Consider the following 13,264-nt stretch of genomic DNA (forward strand, 5'->3'; position numbering starts at 1 on the left):
ATTGTACATATAAATATGTACAATTAAAATAAATTTTGAAAACTATAACTTTACTTAAAGTAACATTTCAGAAAACGCTGGGTAATGGCTCATAAAGATAGTCTCAAACTCTAGAAATGGTCTTAAAATCAATAAGTACAGCTGGGAAGGTAGCCCGGACGGCCGAGTGATTGCTTTCTTACCATGAAGAACACTCTGGGTTTAATAAGCCCCAGTACTACATGAATCAAGTATGGTGGCACATGACTATAATATCAGCATTCAGAAAATGGAAGCATGGAGATCAGAAGTTCAAGGTCACCCACAGCTACAAAGTGAGTTTGAGGCCAGCTTGAGCTATATGGGACTCTGACTCCAACAATAATTTATTCTAATTTATGAATGCATGCATGCATGCATGCATGAATGAATGAATGAATGAATGAATGAATGAATGAATGAAAGCATATTATTGGATCCCACAGAGCCATGGGTGTTCAGAAGCAGTGCATCAAATGGTTGCAAGGTCCTTTCTTCATTCGTGCTCTTGGGTAATGAACCCCTCTATCCAAATTTGGAGTTCAAGAATGGAGCTTTCCAACACAAACATGCTTATTTAGCTAACTCTTGACAAGTAAGACTAACAACCTTTAGAAAGGAAATTGAAGTCCCTGGGCTAAATTAAGTTTAGGAATTAACTACAAGTTTTAATTCATGATATTCAGCCATACCATAATAAGATGTCATTGAAACTTCATTATATAGTACATGGGACTAATAACAGCTACGTAACCAAGCTCTTCCTAACTATCTCCTTTCATGTTGCCCAGAGTTGTGGGAAATCCCTTATTTTGTGGTTCCAAACCACCAAAGAACCAACTCTGGAGATTAGGGAGATGACTCATGGTCAGGAGCACTTGCTGCTCTTGCAAAGGACCCGGATTTAGTTCCTAGCACCTACACAGTGGCTTTCAAGCAGGGAAGTGCCAGACACATTTGTGGTACTCACCCATCCATGCAGGAAAATTACTAAAACACATTTTTTAAAAATCAACTATGAGATTGCAGAATTTAAGTCACAAACTCCTTAGGCAAGGCCAAGCTAATGTGTAACACAGAATCTTCTTAAGCTCTGCCACAGGTCAAAAATATCTAGAAAATTACCTTCCAGTACTGGCATCCCATACTACAACTGTGTGGTCAAAGGACCCTGTGATAATTCTGTCTCCTGAGGTGTCAAATGACAAGGAAATGATTTCTGCCAAATGACCCTGGAAAAAAAAACAGATACAGTCATACACATGTGTAGATAAGAGCACTCAGATAAGAATATGTGTAGATAAGAGTACAGTATCATCCAAAAGATGGGAGAAAAGAGAAATGTATGGGGAGACACAGGAAATCTGACTAGGCTGGGCTGGGCTGGGCTGGGCTGGGCAGGGCGGGGTGGGGTAGGAAGGGCTATGCATGTGCACAGCTTTCTCTGCAGGGTGACAAGGAGGTTGAGAGATGAGAATTTGGTGATGCGCACAGTAAGTCAGCAAAGTTCATTGTCGTGCACCCTTCAAGTGGGTTCATTGCAGGACAATGAAAATGTGATGGGACAGGAACTGGGTTATTTTAAAAATAAAAGAATGTGCTTGGAGAAACTAGAAGAGGTCTTTCCCATTGTCCTGGGAAGGCTAGAAGGGCTGTCTTTGGGTAGTCATGATAATAATGAGTGTGTGTGTGGGGGTGGGGAGACAGTAGACAGGATAATCTAGTAACTTTAAAAAGAGAGAAACTTCTATGGTAGTGTGATGGCAACTGGTCGATGATAGGCAGCTGCCCATGACCTGACTTTCCTTCCTCACAGGCTAGAGCTGAGAAGCCCACTGTATGAGACCCTATGAAGAAGTTTCTCCTGCAGTAAATTCTGAGATTCTGGAAAGCGGATCTTGTTTGCAATATGAGCATCATTTTCCCAATTATTTCAGTAAATAAATACGATTAAATGCCTTTATTTCTATTCACCATGTTTCGTTTTGCTTCTACACTATATCCTTGAACACACTCTTGTCTTAACCTCTGAACTGCTAGGATTACCACCACCACCACCACCCCACCCCCACCCGTGTGTGTGTGTGTGTGTGTGTGTGTGTGTGTGTGTGTGTGTATGTGTGTGTATGTGTGTGTGTGTGTGTGTGTGTCTGTCTGTCTGTCTGTCTGTCTGTCTGTGATGTATGTATATGTGCATGTTTGTGGGTGCACTTGCCTGTGGAGGCCAGAGGTCAACTTCATGTATCTTTCTCCCTCACTATTCACTTTAGTATTTTTGAGACTGAGTCTCTCACTAGACCTAGAGCTGACTGTTAGACTGGGCTGGCTGGCCAGGACCCATCTGTTTCTACCATCCCAGGCACTGGGGATACATGTCTGTGTCACCACACCTGACTTATATATGAATACAAGGAATCTGAACTCAGTGTCTCACGCTTACTCAGAGGGATTTACCCACTGAGATACCTACTCAGCCCTTGAGTATATCTGTGGATAATAGAATAGTTTAAAATCTTATCTACAAATTGACTGACTGACAAGATGAAACATAGCTGAGCATCTGAATTTGGGGCACGCACACAGGCTCCTTTCTACCAGCAGATGGGTATGCAGGCACACGTGTATAGCAGGCCTCAGTGTGCCAAACAGGCCCAGCAGAGTCAAGAGCAGGAAAATATATTGAAACCACAGACATCAACTAAAACGAAGTTTTCCTGAAAGAAAATGCAATCAAGAAATTCTGTCCCATGCTGATGTTAATAATGCTAGGTCTTCAGATTTAAAAAAGAAAAGCTATTGGAATAACTCTTTTTTTTTTTTTTTTTTTTTTTTTTTTTTTTTTTGGTTTTTCGAGACAGGGTTTCTCTGCGTAGCTTTGAGCCTTTCCTGGAGCTCACTTGGTAGCCCAGGCTGGCCTCGAACTCACAGACTTTTTAAATGATGATTTTTTTTCCCCTCTTGTTTTAGTCTACTTTTAATTTTCTTAGAGAAAGTATTCTGTTTGTGTTTGTCTGGTTTGTTTTGAAAATTCACTTACACTTGTAAAAGAACAAGGAAACCAGGACCACCATCTAACGGTTCCTACTCATTATAATAGGGAGCTACATTTATTTCACTTGTGGACACTTGAGATGGGTGGGACTAAGTGGAGGGTGACAGGTCCTGGGAAGGTGTCAAACATGGGGCGGTGACAGGCAAGACAGAAACCCATCGGCATCCCATCTGTGTGTCATGCCCTTTGCTCTTTCTGCTTCCATCCAGTCCCTTGTCTTTCTGTGTAACTCAGAAGAATTTGAAGCGGGACATGAAAGGAGAGGGAGAGCATGAACCACAATCTCGAAAAGAATCTTCTGGTGTGGTTCTTCAATGGTGCGTCTTCAAACAGGAACAGCCCCTACCCATTCCCTTTCAGTCAGATAGACAAGGGATGCTAAGATTATGTGATTTACATAATAAAAAACAAAAGCTGGGCTGGTTTCTCTACCTTTACGTGAGTCTGACCCAATAGTTAGAAAACCAGCTAACTATAGGATCTCTCACAGTTTAAACACCAGTGGCTCAAAAACTTCTTCTAACATATCCTTCACTCCATAACAAAATACAACTAATAATCAACACAGATGACAGGCTTATTAACAATATGGACCTACTGTTAGAGTGACCACTTCCTCTCCATTCTGGATGTCCCATAATTTGGCCGTGGTATCCATACTTCCAGTAGCAACCACTGTACTTTGTGGGTTGAATGATAAACACACCTACAACAAATGAAATGGGGGGGGGAGCTTTAGAAACATGATGTTTCAGACTCTTAATAATGCTTTGAAACTCTTTCAATTACCTTAGCAGATGTCAGTTTAATGGTTTGTGTAAGAACACACCAAGCCATCAGAGTGGGAAACTTGTTGGCTCCAGGTAGAATCCTGAGCAATCTCCTACTAAAGAGAGGCCTTGTTCCTCTCCTGTCACCTGCTCTGTCACAGATTCCCTTTATAGCTTCCAGAACACAGAACAATGAGAGCCAAAGCACAGCCCATCTCCTGTGAGTTTCATGCTAGGGGCTGTCTGTGTCTTTGTAGCTGTGATCACAGTCCTACTGAGAATGCTTTTCAGTGATTAACTGTGATTTCTGGCTCACTTTGTCAATTCCATGTCCTGGATGGCCTTTCTGCAGGCAGTTTTTCTAGTACTCCCAGACCCATGCCTTTGGTCTTCCCATTAGCAACTGTGCCTATGACTATAACTTCACTGCCAGCTAGTCCATCTCTGTTTACAATTCCCGAATACTTTCAGCTTTCTTCCTCACTTGCCATCCCATCCTCATCCCAGGAAACCTTCGGTGTCCTTGAGACCTCTGCCTTGTCTCCTGGTCTGTCATTACCATTCAGCTGATGGCACTGGGAGCATCACTGCCTCGGGCATACTCAGCCTACACATTCAACAGGGTTCCCAGAAGTTATCTTACAGCTCCTGTGATAACCTCATCAACCCTCATGGAGTCCTTTCTCTAATGATAAGCAAATGAAAACCAGAGAAGAGGTCTGCTCATCACACTTAGATGCCAATGACATCACATGGCTGCTTATAGTCATTGCAGGCTACTCTAAATGTATCTGTGAATGATTAAATCTTAAGTGGTGGGAATTACATGGACAATCCACGCAGACTAAAAATACTGGGTCAAGGTTTGAAAACTCAATATAAAAATAACCTTCACTCTCACTATGGAGTCCTAAAAGGAAGGGGAAGAGGAACGTGAAGGAGTCTTCAGAATGTCAACAGTACTCACGATCTCTGCCGTGTGGCCCCTGAAGGTGTGGTAACACTTTCCCGACTCTGCACTCCAGAGTTTACAGGTCTTGTCAAAGGACCCAGTGGCAATTTTGTCACTGCGAATTTTAAAGGTCTGGATTTTAGAAACAAATTTGGCCACATTGCACGATACCCTGAACTGAGACTATACATGCTGACATGTGGCTATCATGCTACTTGGGCATACACTGCACTGTTAAAATAAGAAGCAGTTTCCTGCTTGCTCCAGTGAATTACAAAGTCAAGGTCTGATTTCTAAAGGTATCAACTCATATGCATGGGTGTCAAAGACTTCTCATTAGAGGTATGAATATATTTTTGCAATTAAACAATTAACATAAGAACAATGTAACTTCAGAAACGAGTGAGAGAACTAGCTTTGCCCCACACCAGTTACATGGGTGAGCGGTCCCTGCGTCCCATCTGGGCAGCACAGTAGCGCTGAACCTGTTGGTGGTGGCATAGGTGAGCCAGCCCAGAGGGCGTGAGAGGAGGAGAGCTGACCCTGCCCCCCTTGTATGCCCCCTACAGCAATCGGGAGAGAGGGACAAACAGTAGAGCTGGGTCTCGCAATATGAGCGAGGGGGACCTAGACCTGAGGGCCTGAGAGCAGGAGAACTGCCCCCCACTCCTTGCTGCAGGCTTCATTGGGTGAGCTGGCTGAGGCAATACTGGAGCTCACCAGGGTAGTGACGACGAGGAGGGAAAGCTAGAGAGCTGACCAACCCAGCTACCGCTTAGGCCCAGAACAAGGGCTATGAGTTGGCCCACCCCAACATCCACCAAATGTATGAACTGTTGGAGCATGTGAAGGGGATGAGCCTACAGATCCAAAACAGCAGGATCTCCACGACACAGGACAACAACAGGATATCCAAGAGGAGCCCCAGTGAGATCCCATTATTGGTGGTGTAGTAGAAACCAGAGGCCTTGAGCCAGACTAATGATTCATGGTAATGAACACTTACAAGTAAAGATGAATAGATTAAAGAGTAAACTGTGTGTCTCAATGAGCCACACTACAGCTTCCATGACAAGATTCTTCTTCTGTTTTTTGTTTTTTTTTTTTGTTTGGTTTTGGGTTTTTCTTTTAAATTTAGTTTTGATTTGCAGTGGAGGGAGATAAATGGACTCTGAATACATGATGTAAAATCCACAAAGAACCAATAAAAGTATATAAAGGAAAAATTAGCTATATAAATTTCAATAATATATAATCTTAGCTATATGGACATAGAAAAACTCTATTGTAGGTATGCAGAAGGGAAACACTAAATTTTAAAGGGGGAAAGTCACAGAGATAAGTCTAGGAAAGCAAGTGGTTGATAAGATCTTGAGAAGTTGGACTTCAGTGATTTCCTTGAGAAAATAACACCAAATTATTCCTGTTGCAGAGGCATTTTCAGAGGATAGACTCGAAGACTAGAATACTGTGGGCAGAAGAAATGGTTCAATTGGTCAACTTCTTGCTTCACAAGCATGAAGTCTTGAGTTCAAGGCCCAGAACCCACATGAGAAAGCCACATATTGGAGCAGGAGAGACAGCGCAAGAGTTAAGAGTCTGCACTGTCCTTGAAAAGGACCTGAGTTTGATTCCCAGCACCAATATCAAGTGGTTCATAATTGCCTACACTCCAGTTCTAGGAGATCCAATGCCCTCTCTGGTCTCCACAGGTACTGTATTCACATGCATGCACTTGCAGAGAGAGAGAGAGAGAGAGAGAGAACTTGGGTCTTTTTCAAACAAAAGGCTGTGTTGACTTTAGGACAGGGATATTGTCCTTACTCAAAGGGTATAAATAGGTTAGCCTCCTTGTCCTTCCATCTTAGCACTGAAATCTTTCATTTCACCCACAATCCATATTTATTTACCCTTTTCAGAAAGTCTTGTCCACCCGGTGGGATTATTTGTTGCAGTGGTTTGTTTGGTTGGGTTGGGTTTGCCTCAGACAGGGTCTCATTACACAGCCCAGACTGGCCTCAATCCGAAGATTCTCTTGTCTTCGCCTCCTGAGCGACTCCAGATGTGCACCTTCATACCTGGCATTTTATTTTATTTTATTAAGAATCTAACTGTCAAGATGGCGGAGACAAGCAGACGCAGGTAGGCCTGTGGCGGCGGCCCTCAGAGGTGGACGGGCCCGGTGGCGGCCGACAGGGACATTCAGGCCCAGCGGAGGCCCACAGAGGTGGACAGGCCCTGAGGCAGAGATAAGCAGACGGAGGTGGACAGGCCCGGCGGTGGCGGCCGACAGAGACATTCAGGCCCGGCGGCGGCCCACGGAGGTGGACGGGCCACACGGCAGAGACAGGCGGACGCAGGTCGGTGACCTGCGGAGGTGGACAGGCCCAGTGGCAGCGGCCGACAGGGACATACAGGCCCAGCGGCAACCGGCAGAGACATACAGGCCCGGTGGCAGCCGGCAGAGGTGGATGGGCCCGGGAGCAGTGACAAGCAGAGGTGGGTAGGCCCGCGGTGGCAGCCGGCAGAGACATACAGGCCCGTTGGCGGCCCGCAGAGGCAGACAGACCCAGCGGAAGCTGACAGGGACATACAGGCCCGGCAGTTGAGACAAGTGGACGCAGGTGGGCCTGTGGCGGCGGGCCGCTGGGGTGGACAGGCCCGGGGACGGAGAGGGGTGGACGCAGCTTGGAGCGGGGATGCCCCTGGCCCCAACACCTGGGGAAGAGGCTATCTCCGTGGGTCGGAACCAGGGCGAGTCTGGGCACTCTGGGGACAACCCAGGGCCCAACTGCTGATCCTGTGAAACCCAACAACTTGGAGGTGTTGGTGAGACTACCCTGCTCAGCTGAAACCCATCTGGGAGAGGATTTAGATGCCTACAGTTTGAAGTCTGAAGAAACAAGATCAGCTGAGGAGTTGACAAATGAACAAAACGTGACCTGGGAATACAGAAGAAGGCGCTACCCAGCCACTAAACCAGATCACCAGAATCATAAGTATATAATTCACCGACTGAAATCAGCTGTCCCTGAAGAAACAGCCCAATAGCACCAATTTAACCAAGAACCCCTACTAAACCAAGACTAAAAATTAGAACAAAAGAGGCACTCTCAGACACAGACACCACCTGCACCACACAGAGGAAAAGATGAGTAGACGCCAGCGCAAAAATACAGGCAATAACATAAAGACCTATATGGCAACATCAGAACCTAGTGATTCTACACTTGCAAGACCTAAACATACCATGACAGAAGAAACAGAAGAAATCAACCCTAAAAATGACTTTAAGAAGATGATAGAGGCCCTTAAAGAAGAAATAAAACATTTCCTCAATGAGGAAATAAAAGCTTTCCTTAAAGAGGAAATGAAAAACTACCTTAAAGAGGAAATAAAAACTTTCCTTAAAGAGGAAATGAAAAACTCTCTTAAAGAGGAAATAAAAACTTCCCTTAAAGAGGAAATGAAAAACTCCTTTAAAGAGGAAATAAAAAACTCCCTTAAAGAAATGGAAGAAAAAACGAACAAAAAATGGGAAGAAATCAAATCAAGCCAAGAAAAAGCAATTAAACAGATGAAAGAAACATTCCAAGATCTGAAAAATGAATTTGAGACAATAAAGAAAACACATGCTGAGGGAATGCTGGAAATAGAAATCCTGACAAAACGAACAGGAACTACGGAAACAAGCATAACCAACCGATTGCAAGAGATGGAACAGAGAATCTCTGATACTGAAGACACGATAGAGAAAATAGATTCGTCAGTCAAAGAAAACACTAAAGACAAAAAAGTCGTAACACAAAACGTCCAGGAAATTTGGGACACCATGAAAAGACCAAACCTAAGAATAATAGGGATAGAAGAAGGAGAAGAATACCAACTCAAAGGCACAGAAAATATATTCAACAAAATCATAGAAGAAAACTTTCCTAACCTAAAGAAAGAAATACCTATGAAGATACAAGAAGCTTACAGAACACCGAATAGGCTGGATCCAAAAAAAAAGTCCCCTCGCCACATAATAATCAAAACACTAAACACACAGAACAAAGAAAAAATATTAAGAGCCGCAAAGGAAAAAGACCAAGTAACATATAAAGGTAAACCCATCAGAATAACACCAGACTACTCAATAGAGACTATGAAAGCTAGAAGATCATGGACAAATCTCATGCAGACACTAAGAGACCACGGATGCCAACCCAGACTATTATACCCAGCAAAACTTTTAATCACCATAGGCGGAGTAAACAAAATATTCCAAGATAAAACCAGATTTAATCAATACCTGTCTACAAACCCAGCCCTACAGAAAGTACTAGAAGGGAAAATTCAACCCAAAGAAGCTAAACACATCCATGAAAAATCAAGCAATAGATAATCCCACACCAACATACACCACAGAAGGACAACACAACACAACTACAAAAAATAACAGGAATTAACAATCACTGGTCATTAATATCCATCAATATCAATAGTCTCAACTCACCTATAAAAAGACATAGGCTAACAGAATGGATAAGAAAACAGAACCCATCCATCTTCTGCATACAAGAAACACACCTTAACTTCAAAGATAGACACTACCTCCGAGTAAAGGGCTGGGAAAAGGCTTTCCAAGCAAATGGACCTAAGAAACAAGCTGGTGTAGCTATCCTAATATCTAGAGAAAAAGGATGTTTCAAAAGAGAAGAAGTCTTGTGGCAATGCCTCAGTGGTCCAGGTAACTACCAGAACTCAGAAATCCGAGATGGAGACTAAGGCAGCAGAGATCTAGAGTGGAGTGCTGAGTTCTGGCAAACAGCTGCATCTTTCTTCCAGTAAGTACCTGAACAGGGCTGATGTGAATTATGTACAGTCCAGATTTTAAGAATCATACTCTTTCAGGGATCTCCACAAACTAGTGGGTGTCCTCCCTCATTGCCCCTGTGAGACAGTCTCTGTACGGGAGAGGCCTCACGTGACTTTGTCTCTGGTGTTCCTCTGGGGACATCTGTGTGAGAAACTGTATGCTCCAGAGCCAGCTCTCGTGTCCTTTGGCCAATGCCGGAGTGTGAAATAGTCCAACGTGAGAAACAAAAGATGATCCCAATCGGGAATCGTGACATTTTTTTTTTTTTTGGATGATGGTCATGTTCTGTTTTGAAATAACCTCTGTGTATTTCATTTATTTTCTTTTACCTGGCGATTTCTGAGCAGGCTTCAGATTTTGACAGTTGATGAAAGATACGACAAGCATTAATGTGTGGGTGAAATTCTGAGTGAAGTTTTAGTTAAAGTTGGTTGAACTTGGGATTGACTGGGAGGCCAAAGATTTAAAAAGCAAAAGATTCTCTCAAGACACAAGTTGTGTGATAATAGTGTGTTTTGTGTGTGTGAATGAGAATTTGTAAATGTTGAATTCTAGGCTTCGACAATCATTGTCAGTGCAGATCAAGCTGCAAGTATTTTTTCAAATATCTTAAGTTATATTTTCTTTTTCAGAGCTGCTTCTTATTTGGGGCTCCTTTTTTTTTTTTTAATTGAGGCGTAATTCATAAAAGGGTATATTGTTTTGATGAGACTTTTTACAACTGTGGCTGGATGTCTTTCTTTAGTCTTCCAAGAAGGGCCATTTTACTTTTTAGAGTTACTTTTTAAAGTCATGAGGTTAACAACTTGGACTACTATGCATGTAAGTGCTAATGCAAATTAAAACCCAAGTTGACCTCTAGCAGCAATTCATTCTATGTTGACAGTGAGAGAACACTTTGCCTGTTAGGATATTGTTACTCGTGGACTGAAATGCTGAAGAAACCCCTCCCCCTATTTTGTTTTTTGCAAAAATCAAGGTATATTCTAGGGTTTCCTGGTTGACCTCAACAGATAAACTGAGATGACAGTCTTAGTTCAGAAATGATCTGAATGTAGATTTACAGTCTACGTGTACAGCTGGCTAAGTGAGATTGCTTTCACAGTTCTGCATGTATCCCATCGGCTCCCCATTAGTCACTGAACTCTTAAAACTGGTATTGTAACATTATCACAATGTTTTGCGCCAATTTTATAAACTTTACAGTGCAATATGTGTTCCTTTTCTGTGGCAAACCAAAGGTATATTTCTCAAAGTTCTGCTGCTAACAGCAGCGTTGATGGAGGATTTTTTATACATTTGTAATAGATAGAAATAAACCAGAAAGAAAGAAGATAAAAAAGTGGTGGAGGAAAAGGTGAACACTGCAAGAATACTCAAAAGGGCTGAGAGTTGCAAACGCCAAGAATGGCTTTGCATAGTAAACGGAATAGAACAGCTCTGAACTATAGCTTACTTTTCCTGGTTTGGTCTGACAGAATGATTGAATGCTTTTGTACAAAAATCAGAGCCTTAAAAACAAGGATTTGGTGAGATTGTAAAATGGTGTGCCACTTTGGCAAAACAGTTTGGTGGTTGGTCAAAATGCAAAACATTGTTACTCTGTTACTCAACAATTCTACCCTTAGGAATAAATCCTCAAACTACTGAAAATGTGCACCTACGAAACATGTACATGAAAGTTTACAGCAGTGTGTTGCTAATAGTAAAAAAGTTAAAACAACTCAAATAGCTATCGAATACTGGAGAGAAATAAAATGTGGCTTATTCATACAATAGAATATTATTAAGACATAAAAAATGAATGAGAAACTGACAGATTAAATGACTTTGGTGAACCTTCATAATTTCATTTGTAGATCTTTCCATTTCTAATTTATAAATACATTTGGGGTTATAAATTATAAATGTACTGCATCCTGTCAACATTGTATACTTCTATTTGATGATTTCTGTGTCAAACATTATATGGAAATGTTTCCAAGTATTTTCTGTATTAACTGTGAATGAATAGAACAAAATAAATTGCCTGTGATGGAAAAAAAAAAAAAAAAAAGAATCTAACTGTCTGGAGAGAGATGGCTCAGTGGTTAAAATCACTGGCTGTTCTTCCAGAGGCCCTGAGTTCAATTCCCAGCAACCACATGGAAGCTCACAGCCATCTATAATGAAATCTGGTGTCCTCTTCTGGCATGTAGGCATGTATGCAGGCAGAACATTGTATAATAATAAATTTTTAAAAATCTTTAAAAAAAAGAATCTAAAATATTTGTTTTCTTTTGTTTCTCTGGTGTTTTCATTTTTCTTTTCCAAACCCAGGCTCTTGCCTATGCTGGACAAGTGTTCTACCACTGAACTATATCCTCAGTCCCTACATTATCATTACATATTATCTTGCTGAAGATTCTTTTTTTTTTTTTCAGAAGCATAAGGACTGGGCCATAAGGTCCAAGTCACATATACTAAAGAAAGTTATAAATGCCCGGGACAGGCATGGAACTTACATTTGTCCAGACAACATTGATGTCTTGCCTTTTTCCTCTGGTCCCAGGCTACTGGCTCAGTGTACCTGCAATCGCTCTTGACTAAAGGAAGCAAGGACTTTCTGTGGACGCTCCAGGGTAGCTCATCCTGGTGAACACCCACAGAATGCCCAAAAGCTTCCTGACACTCTAGGCTGGTCAGGCTCCAGAGTCTCAAAAGAGCTCCTCCTGTGACGTGGTGATTTGAAACAAAATGGCCACCCAGGGGAGTGCCACTATTAGAGGTGTATCCTTGTGTGGGTGTGGTCTTGTTTGAGGAAGTGAGGCATTACGGCGGTGGGCTTGGAAGCCTCACATATGCTCAAGATACCACCCAGTGTTTTAGACCACTTCCTGTTGGCTGAAAGATGGAGAACTCTCAGTTACCTTTCCAGCACCATGTCTGCCTGCATGCTACCATGTCCCACCAGAATGAAAATGAACTGAACTTGTGAAACTGTAAGCCACCACCTCAATTAAATATTTTCCTTTATAAGTGTTTGGGTGGAAGCTCCACCTCAGTCCCTGGCACCCTGGCATCCTATACCCAAAAGGTCTGGAATGTTCTGGTGGGAGAGCCATCTCAGTTCCCCCCACCCATCTCTTTCCTGCCCCTTCAAAGCCCGCCAAACACAGCTCCTCCCCGAGAGAGGCTCAAGACCACACCCACCGGGTATTTAAGCGGCATCACAGGAAACAGACATGTGGTTTTCCGTTCTCTCATCTCTGCCTCCTCTCTTGGGGCCAGAGAATCACCCGGGAACGCTTTACCCCGTTTCTAATTCGTTCTAATTTGGTCTGATTTGGATTGCTGCATCGGCGGAGAGGTTTATTGGGGTGCAAAAAACTTATCAATAAGAGTTGCCATGGTCATGGTGTCTCTTCACAGCAATAGAAACCCCAACTAAAATACATGGTATCTGGTCCAAGACATCAAGGCATTTTACTTTCACTTCTGCTGCCTTTCAAAGTCTGTTCAGCATGACCTCAAAGACTTGTGAGTTACCTCAGTCCATTTTGCTGGCCTTCCTGCCCTTCAAACACATAAGTCTCAAGCTGCCATTGTCTCTTAGTCAATTTGTACTCCAT

The 13,264-nt window shown here is 42.6% G+C and overlaps 1 protein-coding gene across 3 annotated transcripts in view; it reads right to left on the reverse strand.

The window, feature by feature from the left end:
• Daw1 (dynein assembly factor with WD repeats 1) overlaps positions 1–13,264 on the reverse strand; it is a 48,841-nt gene that overhangs the window by 14,618 nt on the left and 20,959 nt on the right. For all 3 annotated transcript variants that reach the window (XR_013044049.1, XM_042260017.2, XM_006990339.4), the window contains exons 6-8: positions 4,808–4,907; positions 3,669–3,776; positions 1,144–1,250 (exon numbers count right to left, since the gene is read on the reverse strand). Coding sequence is in view for 2 of the 3 variants with exons in the window: in XM_042260017.2 (XP_042115951.1) it covers positions 1,144–1,250; positions 3,669–3,776; positions 4,808–4,907 (315 nt within the window). In the remaining variant the exon portion in view is untranslated. The remainder of the gene's footprint in view (positions 1–1,143; positions 1,251–3,668; positions 3,777–4,807; positions 4,908–13,264) is intronic.

The sequence above is a fragment of the Peromyscus maniculatus genome, chromosome 13 (assembly GCF_049852395.1).
Source record: "Peromyscus maniculatus bairdii isolate BWxNUB_F1_BW_parent chromosome 13, HU_Pman_BW_mat_3.1, whole genome shotgun sequence".
NCBI lineage: Eukaryota > Metazoa > Chordata > Mammalia > Rodentia > Cricetidae > Peromyscus > Peromyscus maniculatus.